The sequence below is a fragment of the Phragmites australis genome, chromosome 24, assembly GCF_958298935.1.
Source record: "Phragmites australis chromosome 24, lpPhrAust1.1, whole genome shotgun sequence".
In the NCBI taxonomy this organism is placed as follows: domain Eukaryota; kingdom Viridiplantae; phylum Streptophyta; class Magnoliopsida; order Poales; family Poaceae; genus Phragmites; species Phragmites australis.
Genome location: NC_084944.1, coordinates 5,710,810 through 5,732,855, shown reverse-complemented (window position 1 = coordinate 5,732,855; position 22,046 = coordinate 5,710,810). Strand labels below are relative to the sequence as shown.

The window sequence follows — 22,046 nt, the reverse complement described above, 5'->3', positions numbered from 1 at the left end:
CAAACTGGTAAAGTTACACGAAGACGTGATTCATACTATATATCAATTTGAGACTATTTTCTTTCTGATATTTTTTGATATAATGTCTCATATAATTGTTCATATTGTGGGTGAGATAAAGAGCTTTGGCCCCGTGTTTCTCTCAATACCACTGGGATACGCCAAGTTGCACGTGGACTCCGTGCGAAGGCCGTACCGTAATATTGACATGGATTACTCAGGAGATACGGGTTCTAAGAGGCTCAGATCAAACTTAGGTGGCTTCATTCTGTGGCACAAACGCTACATAGTATTTGAAAAAGAGACAGATGAGTCGTCTGATGTGGAGTTGGACTCACCACATAGAAGATCTCCAACTCCTTCACGGTCACCGCCACCACCACCGTCACTAAGAAGATCTCCAACTCCTTCCTCACGGAAGTCGTCACCAAGAGAGCCAACTCCTCTCCCTCCGAAGTCAGTACCACTGCCACCAAGAGAGCTAGCTCCTCCCGTTCTGAAATCAACACCACCGCCACCAAAAGTGTAACACTCTGAGTTTTAGCATTTTAGAAAATAGCAAAATTTGCTCCAAATTAAAACCTTTTCTAATTATTAAATCAGTATAAAATCAAGGAAATATATATTTGAATATGTATATACTTGTATGTGTGTATTCAAATATATTATTTTGGCTAAGTGTTCCAAAGAGCACTAAATTAATTTCTAAATAATCGTTGCAATAAATAGAGCATATGCATATTTGATTTAATTATTTTTATGGTTCTTTAAGTGGAGATTGGAATTTGAACCTCTCTCAAATTCAAATCTATTTCTTAGATTCTTTTCATCTGAAACTCAATCGAATCCAAATCATTCATTGATTCGTTCATTCCAATTCAATTCAAATCATTCAATTTGAATTATTACAAATCCACATTCAAATCCTTCACATTCTCTCTCATCTCTCCTCCTCTCTCACATCTCATGCTCTCTCCATTCTCTCACATGCCCTGCTCTCTCTGATCAGCAGCACCAGCCTATCCCCTCTCTCTGCGCACCTCTCTCTCCCCGATCCTCTCACCATGGGCAGCAAAAGATCCCACCGGCCACCTCCCTGTGCCCATGCTATGTCCTGATCTTTTCACCGGTTGGCAAAATCCATTTGCCTTCTTCTCCTCTCTTCCTCCACCCGCAAGCAAGCATTCCCACGCCATACACACAGGCTCAAGCATACATACACATGCATACACACCATGGGCGCAAGCCTCACACAAACATGCTGCACTTCCTCCTCTCCCTTCACAGCTCAGGCTGGCACAACAGCAGCATCACAACGTCGCATCGGCTCCTCTTTGCACCCCCTGCTGAGCCACCGTGCAAGCCGCAGCCACCCACGCGTCGCCCGTCCCAGTGAGCTCATTTGCTTCCTTCTCTCTCTGCTCATCCTCGACGTGGCTGCCTCGAGCACAGCCGACCCACGCGCCATGCCGCCGTGCGCACCACCGCTGCCCCGTGCCGCCATGACGTGTGCGCCATTGGCTCACACCACGTGTCGCTCAGCCACGTTCATCGCCGGTCGACTCCGCGTGTGCGCCATCGCTGGCCCACAGCGCTGGCCTGTGCCGCGCCTCCGTCCACCCGCTAGCCATGCTGGCCCGTGTGTCCTCTGCGCCGCAGCCCCTCTGGCCGCCGCAGTGAGCGTCGCCGCACCAAGTGTGTCCCTCACGTGCGCCGCCTCACCCTGGCCTGCCGCTCCACCTCCCGCTCGGCCAGCAAGCCGCGCTGGCCCACGCGCGTCCTTCGCGCCGTCATTCCTCTGCGCTGCTTGGCTGGCTGAGCTGCTACGTGGGCTGCTGCGCAGCACCGCCGCCCCTCTAGCCGTGCAGCACCGCCTCACGCGCTGCCGGCACGAATCCGAGCCGCCACCGGCATGCCGAGCCTACTACTTTCTTCGGCTCCCTCCTCTCCCTCTCTCTCCGGCTCCCTCCGACGCCGCCGTCTCCCTCCCGGTGCGCCTCCACCTCCTCTAGTCTCCCTTCCTCTCTGTGCCGCACGGGAAAAATCCCCAGCTGGCTGGCCTTATCCCTTTAGCCCGCCCCCTCTCTCCGCCATGTGGGCCCCACGGACCGATCCATCGGCATGGTCCACGGTGGACCGCACACCCGAAGCCACTCCGGCCCACAGACCATGAACCGAGTCTACCCGATCCTGGTCCACGGTGAACCCTCCTCACAGTCCTCTCCGGTCCACAAATTCCGTGAACCAAGTCTGTAGAACAGTGCTCCTTTTTAATTTTCAGGAATTCTTTTCTGGCAAATCTTTCGATAGCCATATCTCCTCCGTTTCAACTCTGAATTTGGCAATTCTTTCGCCGATATTCCTCTAAAATCATAATCTTCATCCCTGCCAAGTCTTGTAAATTTTGGAGTTGGTTTATTTTCTCATCTGGTAATTATTTTGTGTCGCGACGTTTAATCTAGATTTAGATTTTGTCTTTTAATAAATAAAGTGAGTTAGATAATTCCATAAATATGATTAGGATATAATCTTGTATAAATTGCTGATGTTAATTAATCTAGCTTAAGTGTAGATTAATCATCATGTGAATTAAAGGGTAGTTTTTGGATTAATCTTTTAATTAATGTTGCAATATATTGTTATTTCATGTGATGGGTTATAAATTAATTTTATTTTAATTAAGGTAATAAGATTAACCATTGTAGCGGTTAAATAAATAAATACATGTTAATAGAATATGATAGAATAATTTAACATTGGTAATTAATTAATTGAATACTCGTTTAGTAATTAATTAATTAGATTCAAAGAATAGATTAACTTAATTAATTAATTACATGCACACTTTTAACATAGCTATAGTATACAGCTAAATAGGTATGGAAATTAAACAACACTAGGTAATTAAGAATAGATACTAAATGACCATGTTTTAGTGCTATAGATTAGAATAATTAATCTCCACACTTAAGCACTTATAATTTTAATCACCTAGAGTTATATTTACATATATATGTATACATGCTCACATACATATAGAAGTAAGTATCGCACATACGTTTATGTCGGTACACATGCATTCACTTACACGTAGAAACCCTAGCTGTCGTCTTTCAGCAGTTAAACTAATAAATACTCACCTAGTTAATCGTAATTTATTTAGACTTTTCTTAGGTTAATAAAACAACTAAGTTAGCAACTTAACCTAGCTTCGCAAGATGATCCCATTATTCTCTGTGTATTAGCTTCGTATTGCTTAGAGTTGCCAATCGTCTTCCGGTAGGTTTACCTTTCGTCGTTTTCTCTCAGTCGTTCTTTTTCCGCTTTGGTATTTCTTGGTTTTATTCCGGTGTTCATTTGCTTAGTTGTTGTGCGCTTTTTGTCGTTAATCTGCGCAGGTTCGAAGTCAAGGTTCTAAGCAAGAACGAGAGGATGGAACTGAAGGTAAGGTCAAACGATGAAGAAGAACCCCTGGAAGATTTGAACGACAAGACCAATCGTGAATTGACCCTTCAGAAAAGCAAATCCTATTTCCTTGATCATATTGAACCTATATTTTCAAATAATATACATGATCAATTAAAACCGGATTTATTATCGCATGTGCTATGTATTAGGTTTCTACAAAATTACTTGTAATAGTTAATCTTATCAAACACATGTCATGCCTTGAATATTATCATCCAGAATACATATTACCCTAGGATTACCTGTCATTATCTATATTAATATTGAACGATGCCATGATATCTAGCATGCTTATGATTGAATACGTCTCCACGGAGATGTCGCTTTTAAAACACATCTCCTCGGAGACAAGATTTATTGTTATCAATGATAACTCATATACCATGAATCCTTGATAGTTGTGAATTCTATGATGGTTGTGAAATCCTTGATATCATGTGGGATATAGAGGGTGGTGTGTAAAAATAGGTGAAAACTGTTTTGGCACGGGCAGGTAGAGTGGTCCTCCGGGGAGGATGCTCTTGGGGGATTGAGTTACATAATGGTATTCATTGCCCATGAAGATGCATAGCCCGACCATTTAAGGACCGAGTCATTTCGCCGCCATACCTTAGCGATCTCGTACAACCATACATCCTGTATGGGCAGGACTTGACTTTTCCTTTATCGGACTGAGTTGAGAATCATACCAGAATGCTAAGAGCAACGAGCAGTCAAGGGTCCATCTGTCCCGCTGTTTGGAGGTTTCAGGGACCGGCTTAGGCTTAAAAAGGATGCTGGCCTTCGGAACATGCAGCTATGGGACTTAGCATGTCTCGTGGAAAAGCCCGGCAGGAAAGTTGTTTGGAGAGTCTCGGTATGATTCGCTCCTCCGCTTGCAACGGTTGGAGGCTGAGCATATCGTGTGGGTAAAATTGTACAACCTCTGCAGAGTGTAAATCTATTCGAATAGCCGTGTCCACGTTCATAAACTTGCGAAGGAAGAACCTTTTTGACTAGACTCCGGGTGCATGTGTCTTGATAAGCGAGTGTGTGGACTAGATGTCCGTGTGATGTGATTCCTGGCTCGATCTGCCAGAAGCTGTGTGGTACTAGAGGTATACTAGATGTGAAAAAAGGATTGCAGAGTGAGGTATAACCCCTCCCAGGACCGAAAACCCCCATATATAACTTGTTACCCTGGTTCTGGTTTTAAAACTGTTTTAACAGCTTTACTACCAGGTTACCTTCTAATAGGTTGGGGACTTGATGTGATACTCAATACCAACAGAAGATGCCTACATTTGTTACTTTTAAAACTATTTCGACAGCTTTGCTATCATGTCACCTTTTAATACGTTGGGGACTTGAGGTGATACTCAGTACCAACAGAAGATGTCTGCAGTTGTTACTTTCAAAACTGATTTCAAAAGCTTTGTTACATTTATTTCAAAAGGTTAACAGTGGAGAATATAACTGGATACCTACATAAAACCTGCTTTACACTTAAAACTATGTCGTAAAACCTTATCCTTGAAATATCTATTATGCATCTATCAACCTCTTGAAGTAGTATAGGACTTGTTGAGTACCTTCCGTACTCAGTCTTGTTGCTTTCAGATTATTGAGATGGAGATTAACCCAACCCAGATGAAGTCAAAGATAAGAAGTCTAAGGTCACGTCCGCACCCAAGTTGCCTGTGGCATTGGGTTGCATCGTCGTTTCGCTCCGCTGCGCTGTAGGCTGTTCTGTCTGGCTGGTCTGCTGTGGATTCTTGTCCACCAGACCATCTTTTCTCTTTTCAGGTATTTATTTTGCTTTATTTTATTCGAAGTATGTATTTGATATCATTCTGTTGAATTCTATGCGTATCAGCTACTTGATCCAGGGACTGATACAAGAGGCACAGAGGAACCCGGGTTCGGGGTCCTGACAAAAAGAGCCTACTCCTCCCCCTCCAAAGTTGACAACACATGTACAGTCTAAGAATTTGAGTTCATCTCAGAAGTTGGCTTCATCCTAGTAGTAAAGAGCATCTAAGAAGGTAGCCTAACCTGAGAAGTTGCCTTATGAACAAATTGAAGAGGAACCCATAGCGATAGTGAACGCTAGTGTTAAGAAATAGATGCAAAAGTTAGAGCCTGAGAAGAAAATACCAATCCGTGCAAAAATGCAGAAATTTTTCTTGAAGATGGCCACGATTGTTGAGCATAAGCGTAAATCAGACTACGCGCGCATTAATAGCAAGAAATACTTGAAGGAGTCTATTATTGAATAGGTACTACAAGAACAAAATTTAGAAAAATTTCTTGAGATGCCAAAATGGCACGAGAGCCATTTCTAGATGAGTTCTTAGCACCAAAGGCAACCGAGAGATGGTAATTTAAACTGGGCGAATTGTTAGTCACGTCAGACGCGTGGGACAAACTGATATTTTAACTTTAGAAATTCCATATGTGATATATGAAGGAGTCGAGGGAGGGTAGAGAAATATTTGAGGCTAGATATAAGGATCGAGATTTCCTCTACGAGGACGGTACTATTTTTATATTATTTGATAAAATATATCGAGTGTACCAGCAAGATGCCCTCGACATGTATATCTTGAGTTATTGGACTCTGTAAGTGTCGTATACATATAATTCACAATATACATTTTTGTACCATTTCCTTATGTAGAATGGAGATACAAATATACATGACGAACGACATCCAACATGTGGGATTTATCGACCCACATCATGTAAACCCAACAACGATCGAATTCAATCCAAAAAAACCCGATGACTATGCATTGAAGTGTATTCTGAAGCTTCAATTGAAAAAATACATACATTTGCCCTACCACTTTAGGTATGTGTTTTCCTCCGTGAATGTTTTACTCTTTTTGAGCAATACATCGTTAAAAATTAGGACCAACTAGCCTACGGTGACCTATGTGCAGTTATCACTGGATCCTCTTTGTCATCTAACGATACATTAGCAAGATTATTGTCTACGACTTACAAAATAATAAAAAACCCTAACACACCATCATTGACTTGCTATAAAGGTAAAACCTGACCATTTTGTTATTGCTATGATAATATTTGATTTGATTGAATCTAAGTTTACTTACGGTAATAATCACACATATGCAGAGTGTACCTACTATACATCAAGAAAAGCGTTAGACGCTGGTCATTCACGAAAGAATGGATAGTATGACATAACTTTCCTTGTAGTAAGCATGGCTCGTGCAATAATTTATGTGATTTTTATGTAATAGAATTTGTACACGGATTCAACAAAGACGCGTCACTCCAGGTGGCCGATGCTGAGGCAGACGGTATACATATTGATGACTAATTTTCAGGTTGGACACGTGTTCATAAGGATTTATTTTATTCAATTTTTTGAAATTGCAGCTCATCATGCTGTCCAAAGATCTTCTCATGCTTATTGAAATCAACACACTTCAAGAATAACACATCGGATTCATCAATGACCAAATTATCAGTCCAACCAGCGAGTTCTATGAAATTGACTCCTCTCTCTAGTTACCTTCATACAATAAGAAAGGGCGGAGTTCAGACCCTTCGATGAACAAGAAATCTTAAACTCTTTATCGTTGTTGTAATAAAACTTAATATGTATGCGATATATATGTACTGTGACGAGACATAATATTTTATGATTTAAATTTATATGTGCTTATATATATATGCTAGATGAAACTTGACGTCTCGTGAATTAAATTTATATATGCGTGTCTATAAATATATCGTATACTATTGACGGTAACGACCAAAATTTAGAAATAACCACGGTATTGACAGCAACCGCCAGATTTTAAAAAGAACGGAAAATAGCTATCAGTGTCGGTTGGTATTACCAACCGGCACTAATAGTACACATATCAATACCAGTTTGTATTGCCAATCGTTACTGATAGGTGTATTATCAGTGCCGATTGGATTCACGAACTGGTATTAATAGTGATTTTTAGTGTCGTTTTTATATTTGATATTGATAGTCACTAACTATTAGTGTCGATTAATTAATAGCGATTCAAAATCCGTTATTAATAACGATTTTAAATTGTCACCGATAAAAATTTATACAGTAGTGTAGCTTACTAGGGCATGTTCGCGAACTAAAGCTACGAATACATCGACACGTCATTGAACTGGTCACTTTGATGGGCTCGATCGGTTGCACCGACGAACCCGCCGGCACGGCCCGGCGCGTACCGCCTATGGTGCACTCGTGCGAGAGTAAACAGGCCAGCAGATGGTGGTGTCAGTTCGTCGTCGGATCCGAATGGGGCCTGGCCGACGCGGCTTGTTAATTGCGAGACCGTCCTGCGTTGCCTTCGTCGGTCCATCGTCACGTTTGGCTAGGGTGCGTTTGTATTTTCGGCACGACTCACGAGTATAGGCTACTGTTTCTTGCCGTGCGCCACGACTCGTCGATGCCTTGGAGACACAGTAAGCGGTGGACTGTACTGTTTGTACTGTATGGTGATCATGGTGCTCACGCCACGGCCGTGGGCAGCAGGCTGCCGTCGCACTACAGCCCATCGGCTTCCCAGCTCTCGCCGCTGGCATCCAAGCTACCATCAATTCCTGGGTCAGCAGCTAGGATGGCGGTGTACGGTTCGTGGATTCAAATTAATTCGATTTAATCAACTAACTAATTATCTTAACTAGATTAAAATGATTAATTAAGTAATTAAGTTGTATTAGCATTGATCGTATATCTATTAATGCTTCACTGGTGCGCCGAGCAGTGGAACTTTAACTGTGATGTTTTATTGTAACATAATAACATATAGATGATAACAATATAATGCATATATTATGAAAGCATTTTTGTGGCAAGAGGCATTGGAGTTATGTGATCCGATGCCTTCTAATCCTACTCACTATTGTACTTCTAATTGTAAACAACGAGTGACATTGTGTAGATATATAATGACTCGTTGCTATAGTTTTTTTTATGGTCACCGGGGGAGAGCATCCCTACCTGAATTTTCATTGGTAGAGGATAGAAAATCACAAATTACAACAGCATCACAAACACAACACATACAACAACAACGCAAACACTCGTTGTAGTTAAAAGTGACAAAACGATACTATATTTTCCCCTGGATTGGACCTCTGTGCCAACCCAAATAAGGACATGTCTGACACACTATTTAGTAGAGCTCTACCTCTTAAAACTATATAGAATTTAGAGTTTATAAAATAAAATAAAGTGATTTAAATAGCCATTTTTAATATAAAATAAGAACAAGATACATAAATTAAAGATATTTAATCTGTATATAGCTTCAGCTCTAAAAAAATTCTTAGAGATAATTATTCCTAACTTTATAAATTCTTGGCTCCAAAAATTCTTAAAATTAATTATCCTTAACTTCATAAATTATTGGCTCTAAAAATTCTTAGTACTGATTACCCATAACTTTATAAATTCTTGACTTTAGAGCTATGGTTAGCAATTTTAGTACAATGTCCAACTACCCAAACACTAGCTACAGCATGCGCCCACCAAGGACCGTCTAACCGTCATAAGGGTGACAGGATGTACGGATGCTTAACGACTTTTGAACAAAGTTCGCTCGGAGTGCACTCAGATTCCAGTAATTAGGAAAAAAAGTATGACCAAACAAGTGGGAGACTGGGAATCCACAGCAGCAAATCAAACATGGATGTAGTAGGGTTGCAAGCATGAATTCTGCCAACTTGAGAAGTTAGCAAGTCCCTCTCGCCGAGCTAGCTGGTATATTGACTCCAAGCATAGAATCCATACATTCTTGAATGCATGGCCATTTAACACCAATTGTTACCAATCTCAACAAGGAAACTTAGTGTTGTGTTGGCACATTTTTATTTCTTTTTTTTTGGAAAATAATGTTCTGGTACATTTATAATTTTGTTTATGTTTACTGGTCCGTATTAGTACTAAAATATGCGACATAATTTCTGTACTGATTTTTCCTTTAATTTTTTTTACATGGACCACCACACTGGCACTACATCAGAACATGTTATTACAGACAGATTTTAAATCCTACCACAAATGTTTATATATTTCGTCTCCACAAAAATATATGTGATATCGACCTTGTTACAAACAGCTACAACATAATAGAGATACATATAGACGGATTTTCTGAAAAACTGTCTATGCGCAATAAGGATAGTCGGCAGATTTTTTAAAAATCAATAGGTTAGTAAAAGTCACCGACGGTATTTATTGAAACTTGTATATATGACCATTTTTCATGTAAGCAATTTTGCTTCCTGACTACCCTCATGATATGACATGCACACTTCATGATTCACAAATTAAACAACATCACATGCAATATTTACATATCACATATTGACATATTATTCAAAACATCGATCACATATTATTCATCAGAACTTCAAACAAACGTTTAGATATCATAAAAGTTAAAAAATATTACATATATGCACATCAAACATTGTTTAGAACATAGAAACCTAGCTAGTTATACACACTCCCTAGCTACATATCATTGGCGATGTTTTCTTCCAAAAGGACGAGATGATAGACATCATTATCGATGTCGTCTTTCAAAAGGATGAGATGCTTGATATTATGGTGACACCGTCTTCTAGAAGGACGAAATAATCAACATCATTAGTCTTACAAAAAGACAAAATAATTGATATCTCAGCCTCCTGTGTTTCAGCATAACATCAACCCAAACATCATCTTTAATAAGCATCTCACAGTCATTTGTATCATGCTTCATCCTGACTATCTTACGCATGAGCCATAGCCAAACTACGATGCTGCCAAATCGTCAGCCATGATTAAGCAAGAAATGTGCGTTTAAACCAGTTTTGCGGTTCATGAAAATGTCTCAATCATAACGAACAACAATATAGAAATTTCCATATATAAGAATAGAATGGAGAACGCGATTTACAGAAAACATAGGGTTCATGGAAGGGGCCTTCACAGCACCGAATAACACGAAGTCCACCTGGTTGAACTCGACGCCAAGCATCTGCACCGTGAAAATAGGCATAGGGACAACCCCATTCTGCCATCGCCTGATTGCCGTGAACTGAGCCATTGCATATTTGCGACGGAAACAAGACATTACTTTTAGTTACACAGATCGAAGCAAATCCTAAGAAATCCTAACCAAACCGCGATTAAACCTTATGATACTCACCTGAGTGCAGTGAAGGGTATTCGACATCCAGATCTCACTTCTCCGACGCGGTGTGTGGAAGATGAACACTCGGATGACAATGAGTAGAGCGAGAAAGATGAACACTCATCGCCGCTTTATATTGAAGAGAGACGAGCAAGTTGTATGTATAGAAACCAAAGAGCCAGGAGATACGAGTGAGTTGTATGTGTAGAAAGTCAAAAGAGCTAAGGGACACAAACGATCAAATTTAAAATAGTTTTTAGTATTTAAAAACAGACGGATTTTTCTAAATATGTCTATGTTTGTATGATAATAAAAGATGAATTTGTAAAAACCATTTATAACTTGAGACACACTAAACAGTAATCTTATTACGAACATATCTATCTTAAAAACAAATTAGGAGTATTTTATCAGTGATGCATAGTAAAAAATCGTTAGTAACACTTTCTTTATTTTCATTACTTCTATTGTAATGGGTCTTCACGGTCAATTATCGAATTTAATGTGACTAACAAGGCAATGACATCACGCTGGCAACGATTAGAGAGAACACCACATCCTCAACCATTGCAAGTACATAGGCACTTTGAAACGTGAAAACTGTTCCCGAGTTTTGCTATGGGAATCTAACTCTTTTATGTAACTAGTTCAATACACGTATTTTACACGTAGCGTGAGTATATAGGAGCGCACGGTGCGGTAACGTATGGGCCCATACATGAGCGTGCGCTCATGTGTAGTATGGCAGCACGTGGGCAGAAGTGTGCATGAGCATGCGGTGCGCCAGTGCATGGGTGGGAGCGTGCGGGCTCACATGTGAGCGTGCAGTGTGGGAGGTTGTGGGATCCATAGAAGGACAGATCGTGAAAAGAAAGTGTTACATGTTTTTTAAGTAGTATAAAAATTCTCACAAAATCTTAATTTTCTTTTATTCCAACAGACCATTGACAGTTTTACGCCACGGTTGGCACTCGGTGCCAAATCGGTGCCAACAGACCATCATGTAGAATGCGTACTGGGAGATGATCTTGATGATCACAAAGGTGATCTTGAGCAGGAAAGGCCATCGTGCATTGCTCCAGCACTTCAGTACTTCCTCTCGCCCCGCTCCACCAGCATGTCGGCGAACTTGCAGACGTATGGGAACTCGTCGGAGATGCACAGCCGGCCGCACAACGCCAACGTGCAGATCTTCGTGCTCAGGATCCAGAGGACAACGCTCACCAGCATCATCCCCTCCCAGTAACACCCTCTAGATCCGCCAATGCTTCATGGCGTGACCAGCTCTGCGACCTTTTTTATAACAAGGAAATGAATTAGGGGACAATTTATGCATAACCTCACTAGGTGAAAAGTTCTGATCTAGTTTTATATTCTTTCACAAGAAATGAAAATTGTGCGAGCTTTGAAGTAGTTTCGCATTTTCGCTACTCGACTTACACATGGAGTTAGCGACTAGAAGCATACGTCACACATGGTTCTATTGTAATTTATGGCCAACGAGGCGCAATTGGTTACAGTAGCTATCTAAACTTTAATGCAACCTAAGGTGTCAGGATCAAACGTCAGTAAATCCCTCACTGCTCACCTAACAAGTATGGTACTAGTTTTGGAGCTCCGGCCCTTTAGACCATCTCCAATAGCTACCTCAAATTTTCATTCTCAAAATACTATTACAGCATCCCCTATCACTATTACAGCATCCCCTATCTCTAACACTGTAGCAGTACTGTATCACTGAATACAGACTCTGTTGGAGACAAATTTCTAGTGCTACAGTACCCCGCAAAGTAATGTAGCACTAGAATCCTCAAATTTGCAGGTCCTGTTGGAGAAGGCCTTAGCAACACAATAGAAGCTTGATTCTTTTTTAAAAAAAAGCCCATAGAATTTATGGGTGTATAGAATATGGGTCTCCTGTCAGAGATAGTCTGCGCAATGGAGTGCAAACTGACGGTAGTTTTTTCAAAGACTGTAGCCATATTGCACGACCAGACAAGACTCTCGTGATTAGCCCTTGGTCACGGCGACCAGCTAGGGTAGATATTTCAATTTAATCTATCAAGTCGTATTAAATGTTATTTACTTAAGTATTTTTCTTTCACAGACACCTCTTTCAACGAACGAAGTCTTGACCGGTGCAGATGAGCGTTACAAATAGGCGTGGTGTTGCACGGTAGATGAGACGGCGTCGCAGGCGGGCATGCGGTGTGGGGTGACGGTACATGGTAGGCTGGTTGACCAATGTAGGTTCCGCATATCTACCCTAGCTAAAGGTAGTTGGTTTCATCAGGATTAGACTGATCACATTGTTGGTACAGTCTGTTTGTATGTACACCACTCCTGCTATATAAATAGGGAAGGATCAGACTTATAAGAAAAAGAGGGAAACATCTCTAAACCGTTTTACACAATCCATAAAAGAATACACAGAACGTAGGGATGTTATCCCGCGAAAAGCCTGAACCTGGATAACCCTGGTGTTCTTGAGTTCATACACACGCACGCATATCGAACACGTTGATCACACACTCATCGTCCAGTATACCCTGAAAGTATTATCATAGATTAACTCTCGACAATTGGTGTGCCAGGTAGGGGAGCACATTTTCACGTTTTGGTAAGTGTTGATAACTTGATCGGGCTACCCATGACTGGATCCAAGATAATGGCTAAGTCCTGCTCTGAGGGCCCCGATCGCCGTGAGGTATTTGTCATGGGGTATGACCCAGATGAGCCCGGTGTGCTCAAAGCATGGGACACCGATTCGCTGTCTGAAGGCTCTGAGACTCGACGTGAAGTTACATGGTTGTGCGACCTCGCCCTCCTGGTTGAGGTTGTTTGACGCCAAATCATGGTGGCAAACACCGCGTCCGTTGCAAGGGCTAGTGAAGGTCGCGTCACCATTATTTGCAACAGGCTCCATGACAGGAAAGATCATGTGCTCCCTCCATGGTACGAAATGCTAGGAGGCCTTATCACATTGGGATAGCCAACCCATTGACCTGCATGACTCACTGCGCCAACGCGACCTCTGCGGTCAGTGGGCTGACTGAGAGCGGGGAGATCGTACTCGGTGTGAGCTAGAAAAAGGCAAGCAACCTTACCACTCACCTTCCCCTCGCAAGGAGACGTTGGATTCCTCCAACCCGTCACCGGGCCGCGAGACCACCATCTCTCTCCCTAAGCACATGGCATTGCCCATTAGCGAGCGAACCCATGTTACGGGATGGGGTGCAGTTTCCTATCCTCCTTGCTCCGAGAGGTGCATTGGTCGGACAATTTCTAGCCAATCCTAACCAAAAAATATTATGCCTCGATCAATCTTGAGGAGTTCCTGTAAATCTATACCACCATAGTACAGGCTGCGGGAGGCCACGAATAAGTCATGGCCAATTATTTCTCGACCGCCTTGATCGGCTCAGCCCGATCCTGGTTTATGAACCACCTCCGCGGGTTGGTTCACTCCTGGGAGGACTTATGCGACCAGTTTGTCGCCAACTTCCACGGGACCTACTTTCGGCCAGGTGTCGAGGATGACTTGTATCAGGTTAGGCAGCGACAGGATGAGTCACTGCAAGACTTCATCCAACATTTCACCAAACGCCAGAATACCATTCCAAAGATCACGGGTAAGTCCATGATCATAGCCTTTCGGGGGGGGGGGGGGGGGGGGTTAGAGAACAGAAGATGGTCGAGAAGTTGGCCACCAAAAAAGTCCGAAATATTATCGAGCTCTTTGAGCTCTCTAACAAGTACGCGTAGGCCGCTGAGGCCTGAGAGCATCAGATCGATGCAATGCCACGGTCGTCATCCGATCAGCCCGCCTATTCCAAGGGGGTTGGCCAAATGGTGAAAAAGAAGAACAAACGTAAAGCAGGGCTGCCCAATTTCATGGCGGTCGAGCAAACCGACCAACCACGCCGGTGCTTCGAGAAAAGGATGGAAGGAAGGGCCGTTGCTACTGCCTCATACACTGTACCGACACCCACGACCTGACCGATTGCAAGGTTGTGCAGGGCATTATCGACAAGGATCTTAGAGAGCGTAGGCCCAGGCATGGTGACGATAGTGAGGACGGGGCCGACCCTGACTAGCTGGCGCTAGGTTTCCAACAGGCCGATCATATGGTCCACTATATCTTCGAGGGTACCGCAACGTATTTCTTTTCATTTGTAGACCTTAAAGAATTTTAAAAATACATAAATATAATAGAATAATAAGTCCATATATTCTAATAAAAAAGCGAGCACTATCAGCCGGCCACACTGCCTCGATAGCCTCTCCGCATCGCCGGCCGCTGCCCGCTATGTGCCCCCGCGCGCACATAGTAGTTACCAGCCTCCCTACAAAAGAAAAAGAAAAACGTAGCTACCACCCGAGCTGAAGCCGACAACCTCGCCCTCGCGCGAACGTCTTACCTGCAAAATAAAAATGCACCTGTCTACAATTACGTATTTTTGCAAGTTTTTTAAATGAACACCTAATTTTGCAATTTTTTATTTTCATAATATAAAAATATAAAAGCTCCTCTCCCTCCGCGCCAAGCGAGCCAGACGAAATGGCACATCCTTCTTCCCAGCGGGTTGCTCATCTGCTCAGCCACAGGCCGTAATCGGCCTGGCCATACGCTTGCGACCTACGGTTCGTTTGCCATGGCCCATGGGCAACCAGCCGGATGCCGCCGTGAGTCCGTCGCGTGCTCTAGCCACCAGACAGACGAGATGGCCCATCCTTCGGGGTTTAATTTTCGGGGCAAGCAGTATCCGGACTTGGAAAGATCCAATTTAGAGGCTGCAGTGGCACAGTGTGGCAGTACAGAGCTGCACATTAGATTTTGCAAATGAGCAAACAAGGGGCAGGAACAAAGATCATAGAGGTCACGATGAACAACAATCCTGTACATACAAAGTGGGCGATCTTCAAACAGAAACAAGGAAGAATTGAGCGGCGACTGACGATAATGTACCGCGAACCATCTGCACAATGGAGTGCAATAGACGAGCTCGGTACACTCGATTAACAAGCACACTTAGATGTTGTACACACACACAGGCATCGACTTATCGAATAGGACGTCTCGAGTATTGGCTACTGTTTCTTGCCCTGCACCAGGGACTCGGCGATGCCCTTGGAGAGGCAGTAGGCGATGGACTGTATGGTGATCATGGGGTTCACGCCGACGGCAGTAGGCAGCAGGCTGCCGTCGCACACGTACAGCCCCTCGGCCTCCCAGCTCTCGCCGCTGCCGTCCACGGCTCCTTCTATAGGGCTGGAGCCCATCCGGCAGCTGCCCATCTGGTGCGCCGAGCAGTGGAGCGCCCACTTGTCGGTCCTCGAGTGCATGGGCCCCTTCTCGATCGTCACCTCGTCCAGGAACGCCTCGAGGTCCTCGTCGCGCAGGCCCTTGCACCGCAGCCGGAGCCCGTCGCTGCGGTGGGTGCCGACCTCGGCGGCGCCCGCGGCCAAAAGGATGCGCAGCGCGCGGCGCAGGCCGTTCCGGAGCTCGTCGACGTCCTCGCGGCTCGGGGTGAAGCGCACACGGCCCTCGCCGTCCACGAACCCTTCGCCGCGGTCGCGGACCAGGGCGAAGGCGTGCGCGGTGCGGGAGTACCGGCGCATGCGCTCCTTCATGTCGCGGCCAGACTCCCATGGCACCATGGCAGCGAAGGCGCCCGGACCCAGCGCCGGCGTCTCGATGATAGTGCGCTCGGTGACGCGGTGCATGCTGGTGATGATGCCTCCCTCGTAGCACTTGCCGGTGAGCTGCGGCTCCTGCTTATTCTCCGGGAAGTATCCCCACGCCATGGACACCGGGTGGAGGTGAAGGTTCCTGCCGATGTGCCGGTTCTTGAGCCCGCTGTTGCGCAGCAGCGGTGGTGTCATGAGCGCCCCGCACGCCGCGATCGAGACCTTGGCCTCGATGCGCAGCTTCTTGGTGATGACATTGCTCGTGCACGTCGCCACCAGGCCCACGCACTTCTTGCTCCGGCCGCGTCCGCCGGTGCTTTTCTCGAACACGAAATGCTCGGCTTTACAGCCAGTCAGGATGACCGCGCCGCGCGCGACGGCGTCCACAAGCCACGTCGTGTCGGTGCCACGCTTGTCGCCGGTCGGGCACCCGAAGTTGCAGCTCCCGCAGAAGTGTCCCTCCGACGAGTTTCGCGGCACGGCGTCGGTGCACAGGCCGAGCGCCTCGCAGCCGCGGCGCACCACCTTGTTCTGGAACCCCTCCTCCCGGCACCCGTCAGTCACCGCGAGCCGAGCGCACACCGCGTCCATGGCCTGCGCGTACCCCGGGCTCGCGAACACCGGTAGACCGTGCTCGCGGGCCCACTCCTGCGTCACCTCCCTCGGCGTACGGATGCTCGCCGACCAGTTCACTGCCGAGCCTCCACCGACCGTCGCGCCCGTGAATATCATCGTGGTCACGTTGGACGTGCAGAAGATGCCGCCCCTCTCGAAGAGACGCTCCATTGACGGGCCCTCGATCGAGCTGTAGTCCTCGGCGGTGAAGTAGTCGCCCTTCTCGACGACGACCACCTTAAACCCGGCGGAGGCGAGCACCGCGGCGGCCACGCCGCCGCCGCAGCCCGACCCGACGATGACGGCGTCGCACTGCACCGTGTGGTGTCGCGCGTCCGACGCGCCCGGCTTCACCGTAAGGCCCCTGCCCACGAGTGACCTGAGCAGCGCGTTGTCGTTCAGCAGCCTGGTCTCCACGACGCCGACGTCGAGAGGCCTCGACGGCGACGGTGTCGACTCCGTCTGATCCTCCTGTGGCTCGTCCACGCTGTATCCTATCGCCTTCCAGTATGGGTTCTCCGAGTTCTCGTTCACCTGCATGGTAAACGGAGTTCAAGAACTGAAATTTCTGCACGTACATGTTTGATGAAACCTCTGCAAGAAAATTCCTGATGATTTAAACAAATTCATATTTTGACGTTCTTGACACGAATTCAATTGCATATACAGTTTGCGAGATAAAATAAGGCCAAATTCAGAAATTATTGTGTCCCGATTCCCAAACAGGCTGGAGCAGTCCAATATAAGATTACGACAACTGGATTTGCGCTATTCTTGTGGATGGGGACCTTGACAATTGACAATATATTAACAAAATCTCATTAGACAAGCTGCCACTCGATCACATCGTCACTGAATTTATGTTACTGTGTAGCACTATCAGGTTACGTCTATGCACTAAATATTCTGGTAACCTGCTTTTTTTTTCAACGTGCTGTGTGTACCACGGATGGCCAGGTAGACTGATACTGGGTCGAATCGACTGGTGTCGAAGCCAAGTTGCAATAATCAGAAAGGACATTCCATTTCAGTTTTCCTTAATGAATGGAGTCCAGAGCAAAAAATTTAAATTGGTGTTTTGAAAAATAAAATGCTGACAATTGACAGGAAGATCGATTGTCCTATCAAAAAACTGGTTGATCCTGTGCCAAACTACACAAATAGTGACTGGAATTGCAATGTCTAACAACCCAAAAGAATGCGACCTCGGTTTCACGGATGCCAAATACCAAGAGATATACACCCTTTTTAGCTTCACAAAATGAACAGTAAGTTATACTTTCAGATACAATCGTAAAAGTGTATTTTTGTTTCTTTTTAGTTTGCAGTAGCAAATCAAACAGATGTTGCATCTATGCTTGCAGGACAGTTGCTTGAATTCTGTCTACTTGAGAGAGGTCAGAGCATACCGCCCCCTCTCGCAGTGTTGACCTATTAATTCCAAGCATCTACCTCTGAACAGCCAGTAAGTAGGGCAATTTGGCACCAACTACTGAATGAGCAGTGGCAAGTCACAGTGTAACTACTATTTCAGATCTCAGCAGTAAAACTTGATGCTGTTCTGGTATCCTTTTCACAATCCCATTGTTCTTCGTTTTCTCGGTTGCCGATCATTCTAAAAGCTAAAAAAAATTCAGGGTTGCCAGCCAGGGCGGGGCACGACCAGTTTATGATTGGACAATATTCAGATTTTAGACAACTGGCAATTTGGTCATACTGATTGAAGTTCCAGAAACCTCATCTCCTGTGTCTGATTTGATCGTTTGAGGCATCAAATTGCCGAAAAAAAGTCGGATGGGAGGAGCAAATTTATTGTGGTCAACATGGCATGTCAGGCGACAAGCCATGGTGACAGCTAAGAGAAGACATCGACCACAGTGACAATTTTTTTGCCCAAGTGAAGCAACGTGTGGAGATGACAAATTTTCGGGCGTACCATGGCGTAGAAGACGTAGTGGCAGAGGATCTTGATGATGGCGAAGGCGATCCGGAGCGGGAACAGCCACCGCACCCTGTTCCACCGCTGCATCGACGCCTCCCGCCGCTCCGCCGGCATGTCGGCGAACTTGCGGACGTAGGGGAACTCGCCGGCGACGCACAGCCGGCCGCACAGCAGCAGCGTGCCGACCCGCGTGCTGAGCACCCACAGCACCACCCACGCCAGCGCCACCGCCTCCCGGATGCACCGCGTCACCATCAGCTCCGCAACCTTTGTTTCAACCAAAAATAAATGAATAAACTGACATGTTATACTCCGTTTGGACTTCCGAATCACGCGGGAATTGAACCGTTTCCTTTCAAATTATTTTGATATTTCTGTGAAATTTTTGGCACTCGAAGAGCAAAAACAGGTACGGGGCACAAGCTAGCTGAGAGCTGTAACGTCGATCCCAGAGCGGTTGTTGGCGGCAATATGAATCCGATTCATATTGTTGTTTTTACGAGGAGATCGATATGATTAATTTGAGTAAACACTGGGACGAACATGACAATTAGACCGAGCAAATTAAGCTACTGATTAACCAAGAACAAACACGTATGCGTGATTGTGTATAGGGACGGGTTTGATCATCGGTCGTCACCTCGTCCGGGATGGCGGAGTCGGAGGCGGAGGCGAGGTAGAAGCGCTCGAGGTCCTTGCCGCCGGGCGGGTCGCCGCGGCCGGCGTCGCCGTGGCCGCCGTCCCCGGGCAGCGACGGGATGAGCGCGCCGCACATGGCGCGGAGCGCCTCCATCTGCGCCGGGTGCATCCCGTGCGTGTACTTTTCCCGCCTCCACCCGCGCAGCAGCGGGTGCCCCCTCCTCCTGCCCCCGCCCGCCGCCTTCTCCTTCTCCTCGCCCTGTACCGCCATTGCCGCGCCTCGCCGCAGCTCCCGCGCGCTCAAGAAGAGAGGGATGGATGACGCGCGGGGTTCTTGGCTCAGCTAGAGCTCGGTTGGGTTCGTGTGATGAGCTGGGTTTGGCGCGCGCGTGTTTATATAGAACTCTGGCCTTCGACCTTGGCCGCGGGCCGGGTAGCGACGAGGGAATTGAGGCGGCTACGGCGAGCAGATAGGGATGTGCATCTCCTCGTTCAATACGGGTCGCCAACTAACCCGGGAGAAGAGGCCATGGACTCACGGACTCTGGCGTCGCCATGTTTGGCATGCATGCATGCGCGGCGCGATTTGCGGGTCGAGAATATCTTACCAAAAAGCACACCCCATACAAGAATTACCTACGGCGGCTAAGGTCTTATTTGTTTTTTATTTTGATTATAGATTTTAATCTTAAAAGTAAAAGAAAAAAATAATTCTAATATTAAAATTGATTCTCACACTTTATAAGTCAAATTATATCACAAAATTCCATAATTTTTAGTAATGAGGCTTTCCATATAATCCAAATCATGATAATCTACGACAAAAACAAATAAGGCTTAAATGTGAAGACAAAACTAGGAGTAGGTGGTGAGGTGGGACCTACGTGCGGTGACGTGGCTTAAGGTAGGCACCAATCTTATTTTGTTTTGGGTTAAAAGTGCGGGAGTACGATGGGGAACAGTATAATTCCCGTAGAAATTCAGTGAAAGTTCTCACAAACAGTCGAAGTATTTATATTGTTGAGATCAACGTTGTGGATGCCATTCGTGGAATTAAAAAAACGCTTCGGCTGAAAAACTAGTGTAAAAAAATGCTTGCAAGTAATGGTTATTTAGTTATTACTTTGCATTAGGTTAAGCTGAGGGGCAATTGATATTAGCTGTGATGACCAAGTTTATAGGATCTGAATTGTAGGATTTTTTTTATAACAAACCTACAATTATTTGTACCATTGTAACGTAAAACTATAACTTCTGATATCTATTTCTCAAAATTATAACTACTTGTCCTTAGTAACACAAAACTACAACTTTTAGCATGGTCCATCGTCAGCCACACATTAGTTACAAAGGCATGAATAGTTGTATGTTTGTGAAATTTACTTCTTTTTTGTCTGATAGGATTGGATCATAGAATCATGATTGTATCAGAATTTTTTAAATAGATATATTTGATATAAGAATTGCTATATGTTCTAAGAAATGATATTTATAATGTTGTTTTTATAAATTTTAGTCAAACTTTGTAAATTTTAGTGCACTTTTTCACAACAATTTCAATTTATTTAAAAATATTATTTGTTCATAATTTAATCATTCAATCTGATTAATCATAAGTATTATCTAATTTAAAACTTAACTATAAGATTGTTAGAATCGGGATCCTATGTTTGATCTGCCTATCCTATGCGATTAGGATTGTAAGGTACGTATTGGGATCTATCAACCCTAGTGGTGACATATGACTATTGACTAACGTTGCTACCAAAAGTAGACAAGAAAGTTGGAGGCGTTTGGGGATAAGTTGCATCTGTGATGTATGCAAATGCTAGGTGGGCTCCGAGCTGGGCAGGATGAGTGGCCCCAGTTGACTTTGTCGGTGCTGATATTTGCGCATAGCGTTTGTGGGAGCCATTGAGGGATAATGTTGTTTGAAGTCCGGACATCAAAGGTAGGGCTAGACCATATTTCCCGATTTCCTCTTCTCTTCAATGATAGGAGTGGTTTGTAAATTGGTCATTCTTATGTCTAGGAATTAGGATTGCTGTGCATACTTCTTGAATATACTTTGATACCATAATAAGGTATTACCTTAGTAAGTATGAAAGTAATGCACTGTATGTAGTGACAGAGTTTGTACCGAAATTTAGAGAGAGCTGATGAAGCCATATGGATTTCAATTGGGTCACATGGGGCCGAATCAATGAAATATGATAGATTAAACTCAAAATATACTATAAAATGCAGAAAATTTATTAGCCTGGCTGAGACCATAGCCATCTTAACCACTGCAATGATCCACGCTTGACTGTATGTGTTTACTCTAAGTAAACACCATGTCCCTATCCTCCTCGTCAAGAAATATGCTTATGTGTCAACAGGGGCGGCTCCATAAGGAACGGAGGGAGTTCAAGCATCCTACATTCCTACCTCATACACACCTGGCAGCCCTCCACTAAGCCCCCCTTCAATTTTTATGTATGGAAGAAGGGAAGAAGAAGATTGAGAGTTTGTCTACTTGG

The 22,046-nt window shown here is 44.8% G+C and overlaps 1 protein-coding gene across 1 annotated transcript; it reads right to left on the bottom strand.

The window, feature by feature from the left end:
• Window positions 1-15,500: 15,500 nt before the first annotated feature.
• LOC133906905 (long-chain-alcohol oxidase FAO2-like) lies at window positions 15,501-20,105 on the bottom strand. The gene is made up of 3 exons (XM_062348865.1): window positions 19,526-20,105; window positions 18,880-19,152; window positions 15,501-17,477 (listed from the first exon to the last, which is right to left on the bottom strand). The coding sequence occupies exons 1-3, from the start codon at window positions 19,793-19,795 to the stop codon at window positions 15,729-15,731; spliced, it is 2,292 nt and encodes a 763-aa protein (XP_062204849.1). The 5' UTR covers window positions 19,796-20,105; the 3' UTR covers window positions 15,501-15,728.
• Window positions 20,106-22,046: the final 1,941 nt, after the last annotated feature.

What these genes read in the sequence shown, in the direction of transcription:
- LOC133906905 (XM_062348865.1), bottom strand. Translation starts at nt 19,795, where the DNA reads ATGGCGGTACAGGGCGAGGAGAAGGAGAAGGCGGCGGGCGGGGGCAGG. An exon ending in ACTCCGCCATCCCGGACGAG is followed by an intron (nt 19,153 to 19,525) that starts GTGACGACCGAT and finishes GTTGAAACAAAG; the next exon opens with GTTGCGGAGCTGATGGTGAC. An exon ending in ACTACGTCTTCTACGCCATG is followed by an intron (nt 17,478 to 18,879) that starts GTACGCCCGAAA and finishes TTTACCATGCAG; the next exon opens with GTGAACGAGAACTCGGAGAA.